Source organism: Oncorhynchus masou, chromosome 10 (genome assembly GCF_036934945.1).
Source record: "Oncorhynchus masou masou isolate Uvic2021 chromosome 10, UVic_Omas_1.1, whole genome shotgun sequence".
NCBI lineage: Eukaryota > Metazoa > Chordata > Actinopteri > Salmoniformes > Salmonidae > Oncorhynchus > Oncorhynchus masou.
Window position 1 is genome coordinate 38807021 of NC_088221.1, and position 16319 is coordinate 38823339.

At 44.3% G+C, this 16319-nt stretch overlaps 1 protein-coding gene across 3 annotated transcripts in view; it reads right to left on the bottom strand.

Annotated features, from left to right (window-relative positions):
- Positions 1–16319, bottom strand: part of LOC135547596 (telomere-associated protein RIF1-like) — a 29516-nt gene that overhangs the window by 8000 nt on the left and 5197 nt on the right. For 2 of the 3 annotated variants that reach the window (XM_064976741.1, XM_064976740.1), the window contains exons 2-24: positions 15505–15640; positions 15252–15330; positions 15057–15153; positions 14670–14895; positions 14211–14400; positions 13910–14002; positions 13589–13727; positions 13181–13332; positions 12724–12835; positions 12208–12384; positions 8301–8411; positions 7559–7621; positions 6579–6682; positions 6328–6414; positions 5853–5926; positions 2959–3139; positions 2661–2768; positions 1906–2055; positions 1697–1796; positions 1291–1595; positions 869–1071; positions 584–677; positions 375–500 (exon numbers count right to left, since the gene is read on the bottom strand). In XM_064976741.1, the coding sequence (XP_064832813.1) occupies positions 375–500; positions 584–677; positions 869–1071; positions 1291–1595; positions 1697–1796; positions 1906–2055; positions 2661–2768; positions 2959–3139; positions 5853–5926; positions 6328–6414; positions 6579–6682; positions 7559–7621; positions 8301–8411; positions 12208–12384; positions 12724–12835; positions 13181–13332; positions 13589–13727; positions 13910–14002; positions 14211–14400; positions 14670–14895; positions 15057–15153; positions 15252–15330; positions 15505–15617 (3084 nt within the window). In that variant the 5' untranslated portion in view covers positions 15618–15640. The remainder of the gene's footprint in view (positions 1–374; positions 501–583; positions 678–868; positions 1072–1290; positions 1596–1696; positions 1797–1905; positions 2056–2660; positions 2769–2958; positions 3140–5852; positions 5927–6327; positions 6415–6578; positions 6683–7558; positions 7622–8300; positions 8412–12207; positions 12385–12723; positions 12836–13180; positions 13333–13588; positions 13728–13909; positions 14003–14210; positions 14401–14669; positions 14896–15056; positions 15154–15251; positions 15331–15504; positions 15641–16319) is intronic. The other variant, XM_064976742.1, reaches the window with a different exon arrangement.

The following is a 16319-nucleotide window of genomic DNA, read 5'->3' on the forward strand; positions in this document are numbered from 1 at the left end:
ATGCTAACCTCTCACCATTACAATAACAGGGGGGTATGATATTTATGCCTCTAACTTTCTCACTAATCATTATTCACAATTTATTCAGGATTATGTCTAATAGTAGAAACCAAATTCATGGAGAAGTGTTAAGAAACATTCTCTTATTTATAATAAAAAAGTGACTAAAGGTGAATCCGAAGTGCTGGAGTAGAAAGCCAAAACAACAAAACAAATTGTCAATGACCCAATACCTTTGGAGCTCGCTGTATATGAAAGCTACCTATCTTATCTGGCTCAAACTGGCACTGTGATAACAGCCAATTTATAAAGGGCTTCAATAAATGTGATTAGTGGGTTCGGAGAATAGAGAACTAAATAAAACTGGTCCTTACCGAGACAGGCTTGCATGTCTTGGAGCTCCTGTCCATCTCTCCAGCCCTCGTCAGGAGAGAGTCTCTCTTCATCCCAGGAGTCACCTGCACTCCACTCACCTTGGTCTCCAGCTGAGAGCTCTCACTCTGCACACACACACAGAACATAATCCAGGGATTAGTATACCATTCTGCTTAGATTTGACTTATTCAACAGGGAAAACACTCACCGAGTACTGTCCACTGAGTTCATCTGGAACTTCAACAGACTGAAAGCCAGGTAAGAGGATAGGAGTGTTCTGCTTCACCTGGCTCAACACTGGCCTGGAAACAGAAAGAAGCATGAGCAAACATGATTAGTCCAGACCTAGATTAAGCCGAACACTTAATGAAAACCTGATCATTAGTTTAGGTCCAGACCTAGATCAAGCCTAATGCTGACCTAAAACACTTTTAATGGATATAAACAAAACATTATTTGGCTCAAACTTTAACTTCTAAATGTAGATTCTTACTTAAGTTCTTCTGGGTAGACGAGGACCAAAGTGTTAGCGAAGGTTGCGTTCCAGAACTGTGTGATGAGGGAGCGGATGTGCTTTCGCCGGTGGAGGAACAGGACACAGAGCAGGGGGGACAGCAGGGACAGCAGCTCATCATCATAGGCCAGGGCAGAACATGTCTGCAGGCAGCCCAACACATCAACCAGGAGCTTCTCCAGCTGGAGGAACAGGGACACGACCACCCAGACAAAAAGGATTGGTTAAAGAGCTGAAGCTTGCAAAGAAAGCATAGCCAATACTTCTATAATATTAGTGCAGTAACAAAACAACGAGGTTATATACAGGGGGTACCGGTACCGAGTCAATGTGTGGGGGTACAGGTTAAGCTGTTAAGGAGACTTTTGGACAAAAAGAAAAGAGTAAACATTGGAACACACCTTTGCTCCAAGACTTGAGGTGGATTTCGGCTGCTCATTTAGAGTCCTCCCAGGCTGTTCATAGAGGGCTGTGAGGGGCTGTGTGAGAGAGGCCAGGGCCTCCTGGATGGCTGTAGCCAGGGCCAGATTAGAGAACAGGGTCGAGAGGATGGAGACCAGGGCCAGGCCTGTACCCTCAGAGACAGTCTCAGGAGCCTCAACAGCATTAAAGGCCTCCAGGGCCTGGACCAGCAGGGTCTGGAAGGTCGACAGGTTCCCAAGGGCTTTGCTTTTCTTACGCACCCAGGCCAGAGGGGTGTGGGGAGCTGGAAGGGACAGGAAGGTAAGCAAGGCCACTCATGCATACAAAGGATTTCTTTGGCTAAAAGCTTCTGCTTAATGAGATATCTATCTATAGATAGCTTACATTTCATCTTCTGTTGAAACTGTGAAGTGTAGGGAGAGAAGTCAGAACTCTCAACGATGACCAGGAGGATGTTAGCAACCGCATCCAAAGTCGACGGAACCTGGAAAATAATCATAATACAGTCAATGAATCTGAACAATGAAAACTATTGTGCAGCAGTATAATATTCTTATTCAAAGGGCTAACAATCCCAGTAACAATCCACTCACCCTCAGGGACTTCCTGTCCAATAGGGCAGCCATTTTGCCACACAGCTCCTCACAGCAGACATTCTCCTCGGCCGTGGCCACCAGGGCAGAGCAGCAGGCAAACACCTTATACAGCCTGGACCACGTACCCAGCATGGACTTCTGGGTCACCTACAGAGGAAAGGCAGCAACATCAGTGTTTGAGATTGACCAATGGGGCTTATGTTTGTCCTATTTTGAAATGGAAATGTGCTTTTTGCAAATTCCAACTCTCCCCGAGACACCCTCGGAGAGCAGGGCCATGGCCTGCCATTATCAACACCGACCCTGGAGCAATTAGGGTTAAGTGCCTTACTCAAGGGCACATCGGAACAAGCAACCTTTCGGTTACTGGTCCATTCACTCGAACTCAGGGTTTCCCCAGACTCGGTCCTCCCAGAGGTGCATGTTCTGGTTTTTCCCCTAGTGCTACACCAATGATTCAAATAATCAACTCAACATCAAGCATTGATCATTTGAATGAGCTGTGTAGTGCTAGGAGAAAAAAACTAAACATGCACTCCTTGGGGTCCCAAGGACCGAGTTCTGAAAACCCTGCTCAAGTCGCTAGGCTACCAGGCGCCCTTGCAGTGGGACAGCGCATATTTTATCATCAAATCCTCCTGCATCCCAAATAACTCTACTGATCAAAATATGCAAAGCACTGATTTCATTCAGTCGCCAACTTTAAAAAAATCCTATAGCATGGCAATCCACAGAATCTCTGAGAGACTCACATGTGGCAGGGAGTTGCCAGGTAGCAGGTGTGTGATGGGGAACATCAGGGCAGTGTGAACAGCACTGAAGTTGTGCTCCAGAGCATCCCCTTGGTTCACCTCATTGGTCTGTCAGAGAGGGAGAAAAACCTTATTAAAACCAATCTCCATAGCAAATCTCTATTTGTGAAACACATAGGTTAATAATAATTATAATAGTAGTTTGTGTCCACTTGGTGAAATTGGTCTTGCATCTCAACAAACAAGCACCATATTCAGTGTAGTTACAGGACATGCATTTACAGTGTCCACTTCATACCTGTGTGATGGTAACAGTCAGTGGGTTGACCACCACACTCCACATCCTCCACAGCTGTTCCTTATTCCCCAGAGTCCCCGCGCTGCGCCCCACCACCCCCAGGACCGCCTCCCCAAATGCCAGAGGGGACGTGAGGCCGGAGAGGCCACAGCTCACTAGGGTCTCTAAACACAGGAAAAACCTGCGGGGGTGCAGAGACAACTCAAATAGGACAGGAACAAGAGACTTTGTTTTGTTGTCCACATAGTGTATGTGGACACCCCTTCAAATTAGTGGATTTGGCTATTTCAGCTACACCCATTACTGACAGGTGTATACAATCGAGCACACAACCATACAATCGCCATTGGCAGTAGAAAGCACGTGCTGAACAGCTCAGTTTGTCAAATCTTTGCCCTGCAAGAATGTCCCCGGTCAACTGCAAGTGCTGTTATTGTGAAGTAGGAACATCTTGGAGCAACAACGGCTCAGCTGTGAAGTGGTAGGCCACACAAGCTCACAGAACGGGAACACCAACTGCTGAAACATGTAAAAAGAAAAAAAAGGTCTGTCCTCGGATGCAACACCGACTAACGAGTTCCAAACTGTCTCTGGAAGCAACGTCAGCACAAGAACGGTTCGTCGGGAGTTTAATGAAATGGGTTTTCATGGCCGAGCACACAAGCCTAAGATCATCATGCGCGATGCCAAGCGTTGGCTGGAGGGGTGTAAAGCCATTGGCCTCTGGAGCAGTGGAAACGCGTCCTCTGGAGTGACGAATCACGCGTCACCATCGGCAGTCTGATGGACGAATCTGGGTTTGGCGGATGCCAGGGGAACGCAACCTGCCCCAATGCATAGTGCCAACTGTAAAGTTTGGTGGAGGAGGAATAATGGTCTGAGGCGGTTTTTCCTGGTTTGGGCTAGGCTCCTTAGTTCCAGTGATGGGAAATCAATGCTACAGCATTAATCATTTGTCACGTGACGAATACAACAGGTGTAGTAGGACTTAGTGAAATGCTTACTTACAGGCCCTTAACAATGCAGTTCAGAAAAATATGTGTTAAGAAAGTATTTACTAAAATAAACTGTACAAATATATATATATACATATATTTTTTATAATTAAAGAGCAACAAAATATACAGGGGGTATTAGTACAGAGACAATGTGGTTGAGGTAATATGTACAGGTTAGTTGAGGTAATAAGCACATGCAGGTTGAGGTAAAGTGGCTATGCATAGATAATAAACAGTAGCAGCAGCATAAAAATGGGGCTGGGGAGGTTCAATGAAAATAGTCTGGGTAGCCATTTGATTAGCTGTTCAGCAGTCTTATGGCTTGGGGGTAGAACCTGCTAAAAATGCCTTTTGGTCCTAGACTTGGCACTCCGGTACTGCTTGCCGTGCGGTAGCAGAGAGAACAGTCTATGACTAGGGTGGCTGGAGTATTTGGCAATTTTTAAGGCCTTCCTCTGACACATGCCTGGTATAGAGGTCCTGGATGGCAGGAAACTTGGCACCAGTGACGTACTGGGCCATACGTACTACCCTCTGTAGTGCCTTGCAGTTGGAGGCCGAGCAGTTGCCATACCAGGCATTAACGCAACCAGTCTTGCTCTCGATGGTGCAGCTGTAGAATTTTTTGAAGATCTGAGGACCCATGCCAAATCTTTTCAGTCTCCTGAGGGGGAAATAGGTGTTATCGTGCCCTCTTCAGATTGTAGACGATTCTGTACTTCCAACTTTGTGGCAACAGTTTGGGGAAGGCCCTTTCCTGTTTCAGCAAGACAACACTCCCGTGCACAAAGCAAGGTCCACACAGAAATTGGTTTGTCGAGATCAATGTGCGGCAGTGTAGCCTAGTGGTTAGAGCATTGGACTTGTAACCGGAAGGTTGCAAGTTCAAATCCCCGAGCTGACAAGGTACAAAATCTGTCGTTCTGCCCCTGAACAGGCAGTTAACCCACTGTTCCCAGGCCGTCATTGAAAATAAGAATTTGTTCTTAACTGACTTGCCTGGTTAAATAAAGGTAAAAAAATAAAAAAAAAAAAAAAATGTGGAAGAACTTGACTGCACAGAGCCCTGAAATCAACCCCATCGAACAGCTTTGGGATGAATTGGAACGCAGACTACGAGCCAGGCCTAATCACCCAACATCAGTTCCTGAACTCACTAATGCTCTTGTGGCTGAATAAGTCCCCGCAGCAATGTTCCAACATCTAGTGGAAAGCCTTCCCAGAAGAGTGGAGGATGTTATTGCAGCTCCATATTAATGCCCATGATTTTGAAGATGTTTGAGAAGCAGATATCCACATACTTTTGTAGTGTCCCGTATGGCTCAGTTGGTAGAGCATGGCACTTGCAACACCAGGGTTGTGGGTTTGATTCACACAGGGGACCAGTATTAACAAACATGAAAGTATATGCACTCACGTAAGTCGCTCTGGATAAGCGTGTCTGTGAAATGACAAATGTAGTGTGTGATGGGTTTTGCCTACCTTCCCGAATGCACTGACTGAGTCATTATGGATAAGATGGTCTGCTAAATGACTAATATGTAAATATATTCCCAAGCATAGGAACACACTTGGATACTCCATTCTATGTATTCTATGCACACTGTCCATAATGTCTACACATCCCACACACAGAACTCACACCATCCTTATATTTCTTCATTCAATATTTTTTTTAAATATTTTTTACACTTTTTAATATTCGTGTGTGTAAATTTTGCTACACCCGCAATAACATCCACGACCAATAACATTTGATTTGACTAATGCTGGTAGCAAAAAACTCAAGGAAAATTATTTTAGTTTCAAGTTATCTTGGAAATGGTAAGCCCCAGGAGACATTTGTTTCTGGTTGGACAGAGGAAAAGAACAGAATTCAGTTAAGGGGAAACCGACCTCTCATCTTCTACGAACCCTCCCACCAGACTGCTGTCGTAGAACAGGAGAATCAAGAACAGAGCCGGGGTTCCCTGGGGGCAGAAATGGAGGAGTAAGAGAAGGGACCAAGTAACCACACCAGGCCAAGGACCACACAGCATTCAGAACACTAATTGAGTAACACAGACATTTCCTAAGAGCCCCATATCAAAGACTGCAGGATGTTAATTTACACTGCCCTAGAGAATACATCTTTATAGAGCAGGTTACAGGGTTGGCATCCCTATGGCATCGTAAGTGTCTACAGCCATGTATCAAGTAAAATCATGAACCTTCTACATTTCAGCTTTCATGGGTCCGATTTATTTCAGATGTATCATTTGCAACAGAGGACCGAGCCAGAACTAGCAGGGAGTGACTGGATGGACAGATTTCATTTAAATGTAAATGATGTAACCCAATGACCAGGAAGAGAGAAGCTACAGTCACTCACATTCAAAAGATCCATTTTGCCCACTTGGTAAGAGGCAGACCCCAGTATCCTTTGAGGGATACCCTTCACTGTCATTTCCAGCAGACTCTGCATAGAGAAACAAGGGAAAGAATACAAGGAAAGGGTTAAGCAGGCTTAAATAAACAAAGAGGAGCATTTTAGGACATTGAGTTCCTCAATGCAACATGACCCACTAACACAGGCTAGCAGCAGACAAGCAGACCTGTTTGAAGCATAGAGATAGGTCTTACCAGAGCCCTGTGTGCAGGGAGGGCCTCTGAGGAGATGATGCTCTGTAGAGCCTGTAGCAACAGGGGGAGGAGCTCAGAGCCCTGGCGCTCTTTCTTATGGCCAGCTGTCACATAAAAGGTACAAGGGACAGGAGGATAGACATTTGAAGACACCAGGGCATTTTCTCAAGTAGCCTTTCCTCAATTCCTCACATCCCACACTCCGAGCCACCTCAAAACGCATTGGCGGAAAAGGTCAGAGGGGAGGGACTTTGGATTTTCTCATCTAACACATTTTGAACAGTAGAAACTAAACATAGAAAATAATTTCTGTCATTTCTTTGAATGGTCATTACTGGGGACTGGCCCCTCAGATTTTATTCCTCGTCATAGTGGTTCCAAACCCGAAGGTCCACTCAGACTTAAACTGATGACAGTGGGGTTGAACCTGTGGTGGGGGAGGCTTGGGTCTTTCAGCTCCAACACCTGACAGACAGGACCCAGGCCCAGCTGTGGTACTCTGTGTGGGGCTACAGGCCTGACCCATGGCAGGAAGGGTCAGCCAACTGAGCAGCAGCCACAGAACATTGACCATTTTTAGCAAACTAAATGAAGATGAGTGAGGTTAAACTAAACGCCATTAATCATCCAGCAGAGTGGGGCACGCAGCTTGGGGCTCCATCACTCCTATATTCCAGTAATAGCACATTTTCACTGGTCAACTTATCACCAAACCCTTAATTTGTTGAATTAGCTGTGCCAGTGTTACAACACATTAAGTAGAACGGCTGGGGACGCTGTAGGAGAGGATTGAGAAACACTTAGTTTCAGCCTTGGCTAACTCCTCCTAACTGATGAGTGACTTAGGTTAGAGTTTCTTGGATGGCCTGCAGGCTTACATCATGATGGGGGTGTATTCTCTAACTCTAAATCACTAACAGGCCCTCCACTGTTTAACAGCATGTGGGGGGGTGATGTGGTTGACTTTGGCTGGTACTCACCAGCATCAATCGATGTGATTACGAAACTGACAAGGTTCCTCCATATAAGGGCAAGCAAGGCATCTGCAGGGGAGAGAGAACACGCAAGTCACCCCACATGAAGTGGCAATCATTCAAACCCCTACGCATGCACTTCTACACAAAACACACAATTCTTCCTTCCAACTCCCCCTCTACCCCACGCAGTGACTCTCAGAAACTGTTTCCAATCACTCGTCCATGTGAGGGAGCCCCTCTAAGCTAGCAAGTCAAGCCAGAGCTATCCTATCCCCTTTGTGGCGACAGCACTGAGCATGAACACGCACATCTCTAGAGGCTGGCGCCTCGGCTCCTGGAGGGAGGCCAGCTGAAGTCATTTTCATTGTAGCACAATAACCTTGATCCTGTGAATAGGTTTGTTCTTTTAGTTGCTCATTCCTACAGAACATTTAAATTACGCTAGACAGGGTAACTATGAGAGGATTATAGTATACCACTACATCATAGAAGGGGGTCCTACAATGTGAATGGTATAGGAGGGTCTGAAATCGTTGTTTTTCATAGTGGCAGGAAGTTAGGCCTACATGTTTCCTAACTGGACTACAGCAGATGTTCCTTCTTCCTGACTAGCTGACTGGCAGTGAAAGAACCTGATACACACTCCGAGGCTCTGAACATGTTTGGAATAGTCAGAGCCATTATGGTTGCCATAGAGCCTATGCTAATATAATTTGCATTGAGTTACTTGAGGGCAGGTAGGTACCTGGGGCGTCTTTGCCGATGCAGATGAAGCTGTCGCGGACTGCGGAGATAAGCAAAGAGCCGTGCTTGGTGAAGGAGGGGGGGCTGGACAGGAAAGGGTGAACCAGAGGTTCTGCCAAAACAATACAGGAGAGTCATTTCAGAGAACCAGGCATGCCGTTTCCAACTGGAACATATTTATCTGATGCACAAATCGTTTATTTCAATTTGATTTCTCAACTAGGCAAGTCAGTTAAGGACAAATTCTTATTTACAATGACGACCTACAAAAGGCCTCCTGCGGGAACGGTGGATTAAAAATACAATACAAATATAGGACAGAACACATCACAACGAGAGAGACAACACAATACAAAGAGAGACCTAAGACAACAACATAGCAAGGCAGCAACACATGACAACACAGCATGGTAGCAGCACAACATATGGTACAAACATTGGGCACAGACACCACCACAAAGGGCAAGAAGGTAGAGACAACAATACATCACACAAAGCAGCCACAACTATCAGTAAGAGTGTCCATGATTGAGTCTTTGAATGAAGAGATTGAGATAAAACTGTCGCTAGCTGCAGAGAACTGAAAAGAGGAGCGACCCAGGGATTTGCGCGCTTTGGGGAACTTTAACAGAATGTGACAGGCAGAACGGGTGTTGTATGTGGAGGATGAGGGCTGCAGTAGGTAGAGGGGAGTGAGGCCTAGGTTTACTGTAAAGTCATTGGCATGTGTGAAAGGTGTGTCATCCAGCTGTAATACAAATACGGGATTCTGTGTAGTGTGGCGAGGCTTGTGACATGCATGTAAAATAAATTGTGATGTGAATTTAAAAATCTCCTCTACAGCTAGCGACTGGAACGAGCTGCTACAAACTCAAACTGGACCATTTTTATCTCAATCTCTTCATTCAAAGACTCAATCACGGACACTCTTGTAGCTGCATTCTGTGATGTATTGTTGTCTCTACCTTCTTGCCCTTTGTGCCGTTGTCTGTGCCCAATCATGTTTGTACCCGGTTTTATGTTGCTGCCATGCTGTGTCGTCTTAGGTCTCTCTTTTTGTAGTGTTCTCTCGTCGTAATGCATGTTTTGTCCTATATTTTTAATCCCAGCCGCCGTCGCCGCCAAAGGCTTTTTGCCAGGCCGTCATTGTAAATAAGAATTTGTTCTTAACTGACTTGCCTAGTTAAATAAAAGTACAAATATATTGGAAGTTTACATACACTTAGGTTGGAGTCATTAAAACTCGTTTTTATCCACGCCACAAATTTCTTGTTAACAAACTATAGTTCTGGCATGTCGGTTAGGACATCTACTTTGTGCATGACACAAGTAATTTTTCCAACAATTGTTTACAGACAAATTATTTCACTTATAAATTCACTGTATCACAATTCCAGTGGGTCAGAAGTTCACATACACTAAGTTGACTGTGCCTGTAAACAGCTTGGAAAATTCCAGAAAATGACGACATGGCTTTAGAAGCTTCTGATAGGCTAATTGACATCATTTGAGTCAATTGGAGGTGTACCTGCGGATGTATTTCAAGGCCTACCTTCAAACTCACTGCCTTTTTGCTTGACATCATGGGAAAAATCTAAATAAAATCAGCCAAGATCTCAGAAAAAAAATTGTAGACCTCCACAAGTCTGGTTCATCCTTGGGAGCAATTTCCAAATCCCTGAAGGTACCACATTCATCTGTACAAACAATAATACGCAAGTATAAACACCATGGGACCACGCAGCCGTCATACCGCTCAGGAAGGAGACGCGTTCTGTCTCCTAGAGATTAACGTACTTTGGTGCGAAAAGTGCAAATCAATCCCAGAACAACAGCAAAGGACCTTGTGAAGATGCCGAGGAAACAGGTTTTTAAAAAACTAGCTGTATCCACGGTAAAACGAGTCCTATTTCAACAACCTGAAAGGCAGCTCAGCAAGGAAGAAACCACTGCTCCAAAACCACCATAAAAAGGCCAGACTACAGTTTGCAACTGCACATGGGGACAAAGATCGCACTTTTTGGAGAAATGTCCTCTGGTCTGATGAAACAAATTTAGAACCAAAGAACACCATCCCAACCGTAAAGCACGGGGGTGGCAGCATCATGTTGTGGGGGTGCTTTTCTGCAGGAGGGACTGGTGCTCTTCACAAAATAGATGGCATCATGAGGTAGGAACATTATGTGGATATATTGAAGCAACATCTCAAGACATCAGTCAGGAAGTTCAAGCTTTGTAGCAAATCGGTCTTCCAAATGGCCAATGACCCCAAGCATGCTTCCAAAGTTGTGGCAAAATGGCTTAAGGACAACAAAGTCAAGGTATTGGAGTGGCCATCACAAAGCCCTGACCTCAATCCCATAGAACATGTGTGGGCAGAACTGGAAAAGCATGTGCTAGCAAGGAGGCCTACAAACCTGACTCAGTTACACCAGCTCTGTCAGGAGGAATGGGCTTAAATTCACCCAACTTATTGTGGGAAGCTTGTGGAAGGCTACCTGAAACGTTTGACCCTAGTTAACCAATTTGAAGGCAATGCTACCAAATACACTCAATTAGTATGTAAACTTCTGACCCACTGGGAATGTGATGCAAGAAATAAATCATTCTCTGTACTATTATTCTGACATTTCACATGATTAAAATAAAGTGGTGATCCTAACTGACCTAAGACAAGAGACTTTTTAGTAGGGTTAAATGTCAGGAATGGTGAAAAACTGAGTTTAAATGTATTTGCCTAAGGTCTATGTAAACTTCCGACTTCAACTGTATATATAAAACATTTACAAACATCACTGATTAACGACTGAGGCTGTGACATCACATGAATAATTTAGCTCTTAACTTCTTGGTGACAGGGGGCAGTATTTTCACATCCGGGTGAAATGCATGCCCAAATTCAACTGCCTGCTACTCATCCCCAGAAGATAAGATATGCATATTATCAGTATATTTTGATAGAAACTTCAGTGTTTTCTAAAACTGTTTGAATCATGTTTGTGAGTATAACAGAACTTATGTAGCAGACAAAACCCAGAGGAAAAACCCGTTCCAATATATATTTTTTTAGGTCACTCTTTTCAATGGGTTTTCATCGGGAATCCAGATTTCTAAAAAGGGACCTTCTTGCAGTTCCTACCGCTTCCACTTGATGTCGCCAGTCTTTAGAAATTGGTTGAGGTTTTTCCTTTGTGTAATGAAGAAGCCCTGTGCAAAACGAGGGTCACTTCAAGTGTACTGTTAGATAGAGGCGCGTGACCAGAAAGGTAGCGTCAGTTTGTTTTCTTCCTGTATTGAACACAGATCATCCCGGCTTCAATTTGATCGATTATTTACGTTAAAAAATGCCTAAACTTGTATTACAAAAGTAGTTTGAAATGTTTTGGCAAAGTTTTACAGGTAACTTTTGCGCAAGTTTTTTTGCGCAAGTTGGAACCGGTGTTTTCTGGATCAAACGCGCCAAATAAATGGACATTTTGGATAGATAGATCTATCTATCTATACACACACACACAGCAGAATATATATATCCAACAGCAGAAGTTCAAAGGTAAGGTATGATTTATATTTTTATTTCTGCGTTTTGTGTCGCGCCTGCAGGGTTGAAATATGTTCTCTTGTTTACGGAGGTGCTATCCTCAGATAATAGCATCGTTTGCCTTCGCCGAAAAGCCTTTTAGAAATCTGACATGTTGGCTGGATTCACAACACGTGTTGCTTTAATTTGGTATCTTACATGTGTGATTTCATGAAAGTTTGATTTTTATACTAATTTATTTGAATTTGGCTCTCTGCATTCTCTCTGGCTTTTGGCCAAGTGGGACGCGACAGTCCCACATATCCCATTAACCAGAGTGACTTTGTTCAGTGCATTCAACTAAAGTAGGTAAAACCACCACGTCTCTCACCCAGGCTGAGCGTCAGTTGGTTCTTGGCAGCGGCGGCGGTGACCTCTGACCCCATGAAGTAGTGCAGCAGCATCTCTAATCCCAGCAGCTGTATAGAGGGGTAGGCCTGGCCCGCCACCACACTGCAGTTCAGGCTCAGCCGGGGCATCACCGTAGGGCTGGAGAAGGCTGGGGCACCTGTTGGGGCGGGGGACAGAGCAACAAAGGTGAACAAATTCCGTTATCAATTAAAAAGTGACATTTAGAAAAATTTTACATCCAATTTTTCCACAATTATCTGGTGGCACTTTTCAGGTAAATCCAAGATGACCATTCAAGAGAGCTTTTCTATGTTCTGTATTCTTGGTAAGATAATTATATAATGAAATGACATACTTGTATCACACATGATTGCAAATTATGAAAACCAACAGCTGGAAGCAGTCAATGTTCCATAGTACTAGCAAAGAGAAAAGACAATGGAAGACAGTAAGACATGAATAGTTGTAGGTATAGTGGTCCCCACAGTAAGACTACCAGTTTTGTGTGTACTGTTCCCCACAGCACTGTTCTGAATGGAGCTCCGGGCTGGAGTAGTTGGGAAGGCAGAGTCAGTGCCCAGGGTGCACTGGAGGAGAGGAACACCAACCTGACAACACATCAAGACTATTGGTCAGCAACATAAGACAGCTCTCGAGCAGGCCATTTCCAATCACAAAACAATGATAACGCTCTATCCACCTCTCACACAAGATGACAATTTATGACAAGATCGAATCTCAAACTTACTTTTCAATTACATTTTATAATAGGCCTAATTTATTAACTTAATCTCATTCCTTAATGACAAATCCTGCTTGGATTCTGAATGCATCAAGTCATGTTTATGCCGAATTATCAAACGTAACAAAACACTTTATAGGCATTTTTCCACAAAAACATTCAAACGGACACATAATATCAAACCAATACAAATGAAAATCCCTTTTTGTACCTGTTCAAAGTGTGCAGGCAGGTTGGGTCCCAGTTTGAGCACCAGGTACCACCAGACCTCCAGCTTGGTGAGCAGCAGGGCCTCAGTCCTCACCTGGATGGAGCGGAGGGGCTGCAGCAGCAACTTTAGCCGCTTGGCACTGCACAGGATCTCTACAGCACGGGAGACAAGTCAGTCAATCACTTTGCAAAGAATCTGACACTCTGAATAACTATACAGTCTACTCTAATCTGAGTAAGTGTTCTCTACAGCAAAGACTGCATGAAGAGAGAATGGAGTGGATGTTAACCAGAGCATTTAGTTTGCCACACACTTTATGTTGTACAGCCCTCCATTAAGTTCTGTCTAAACGAAGCAACCGGTCAAAAAGACTGATGAAGTAATGGCACTCTGTTGTGTGTTTCCCACCTGGATTGAGGGAGAAGTTGTCTATGAGGCTCTTCCAGGCGATGAAGGCAATCTTCTTGATGTTGGGGGAGGAGCTACGGAAGCCCAGTTCCTCCAGGCCAAGCAGGGAGTTGATGAAGGGACCACCTCTATGGAGCAGCTGGGGGATCAGGCGAAAGACTGACTGTCAATGGTCATAGACAAGGACATGTGTCTTTTCCTAACTCTCCACTGATACAAGGTGTGGAGGAACCAATAAAGTGTCGTATGAAATTAATTCATTACACTCCTGAGAGCCTTACATGTAAGCATCTCCTGAGGATTCAAACCATGCAGCCTCACCTTCCCTAGGAGCCTGACAAACAACGGCCAGAGTTTCAGAACATTGGTCTCGTTCTTCGTAGAGAACAGTTTCTGGAGCTCTGGGATGAGTTTCTGGAGCAAAACAAGAACAACTATTAGATTCTGAAGAAATTAGCATCAAAAGAGTTTCTGAACCTTCCATTTATCCAAAGCAACTTGCTAAAAACATATGCACGAACTGTATTGTAAGTGTGTGTGAGTGGCAGACAGTAGAGGGCATGTACTTCGATATAATCATGTAAATACATATGGCTCCAGTAGAGAGTATAAAGACACTCACAGAGGACATGATGGGTTCTATGATGGCTGCCACCTCTTTCTGTTTCTCCATTAGTAGAGGCAGACCCATCTCCAGGGCTGCTGCCGCCCGCAGGCGCACTTTAGAGGCTGAGTGGACCACCAGAGGGATGACCAGCTTGGCCCACTGCACTGCACACTCGCCCATCTGGGCTGGGGCCTGGTCCAGCAACCTACACACAGACAGAGGGGCAAGACAGAGAAATAGCTGATGATCACTGAAATACTGTCAAGACAGTCTTTTCCAGACCAGAGAGCTATGAGCACAATCCAAAACAGATACAATGTTAAGGTAGACGACAATAACATCCATCTGCTTAGTGGCAGGGTTATCATACTGAACCATTAAATGGTGCATTCCTAAATGAGAGTCATAGCCAATCAAAGCTATTGATTCCAGGATAGGAGAGTACATGTACAAAAACTGGGTGTTTTTGTTTACCTTATGATAACATTCAACGACTCATGCTCCATGACAACAGACTGGATGTCTTCTCTAGTCCGTACACACTCCAGGGTTCTAAGAATCTCTGGCACCATCTTGGCCACCACCTCTGGAGGGAAGTTCTGTTTGGAGATGACCCATAACGCTCTGGTGCATGTGTTCTTGTCTGTAGACTTCACCACCAGAGAGGAAAGAGCTGACAGTAGCTCCTCTGCAAAATTAGCTGGAGAAAGAGAAAGCCAAAGAAAACCCTGTTTCAAATGATGTGATCTCCATTCTTACCAGGCTTATTTAACTTTTAATGGAGAATCTGAATTGCTGATTTTTATCCATCAGTTAAACAAGTCCCATGTAAACATATGAAGAATTCTACTTGTTCAGTACCTGGGATAGCTGAGACGACATGGGCATGGAACACACAGAACCCCAGGGCCTGTAGTGCAGCCTGGCTCAGCTCTGCATTCTGACTGGCGATATGGGTCTAAAACAACATGACATAACATTCATGACAATCCTTTAGTCAACGAGATGGAGATTTCTGAAGGAAAAATGTGAACTTCATATAAAGCATGCACTCACCTGGAAAGTTCTACCCAAACGTGAAAAGTTCTTTACAACGGCAGGGAGAAACTGTGTTCCATCATCCCCACTGAGACGACTGAAGACAAAGCAGAGCCAGCATTTAGGATGGAAACAGACGTCTTTATAAGTGTTGCAGATCTACCCACTACTTCAGCTCATTAGAGAAAACATACACCTGACATGCATATCGATCAGCATTTAGGGATAACGAGGTCATCATAGGCTGCCTATGTCCATCTAAAGCACCTACTTGACAATGGTGAGGTAGGCGTCTGTCTGCTCCGGCTGTCCGGCTGTGATATCCTCCAGAGATTCCAGCAGAGGGAGGAGACTGGAGCTGGTCAGGGGCACCGTTGCCATCATCCTGGTTCCTCTCACACCTAGGGCTGTGGTGATCACAAAACCATCAGCCGGTGATTGTCATGCAAATAACTACCTGTCTCACGATACTTAACGTTAATTAACAAACAAGGTCATAGCATTTCCTGGCATAGCCTACAAGACACTGATGCAGACCTTTGATTTATTTACTTTTTTAAATGTAGAAGTTCCAATTTAATATAGCCCACACCATCACAATAAATCCATTATTTATTTTAGACTGGTCTAAAAAAATACAAAGAAAATGTCAGCCATTTTTGTCATCCTTATGTTAGGCCCTGATCTGGCTATGCCATATGGCTGTGGGCTACACTAGTTCATTTAGCAGACAAGATTCTCGTGGCATTATTTTACACTTAACAAAAATATAAAATGCAACATGCAAAGTGTTGGTCCCATATTTCATGAGCTGAAATTAAATATCCCAGACATTTTCCCCATACACACACGTCTCTAATTGTTTACATCCCTGTTAGTGAGAATATCTTGTTTGCCAAGATAATCCATCCACCTGACAGGTGTGGAAAATCAAGATGGTGGCTGTGGGGTTATGGTGTGGGCAGGCATAAGCTAAAGACAACGAACACAATTCCATTTTATCGATGGAAATTTGAATGCCCAGAGATGCCGTGATGAGATCCTGAGACCCATTGCCATTCATCTGCCTCCATTACCTCATGATTC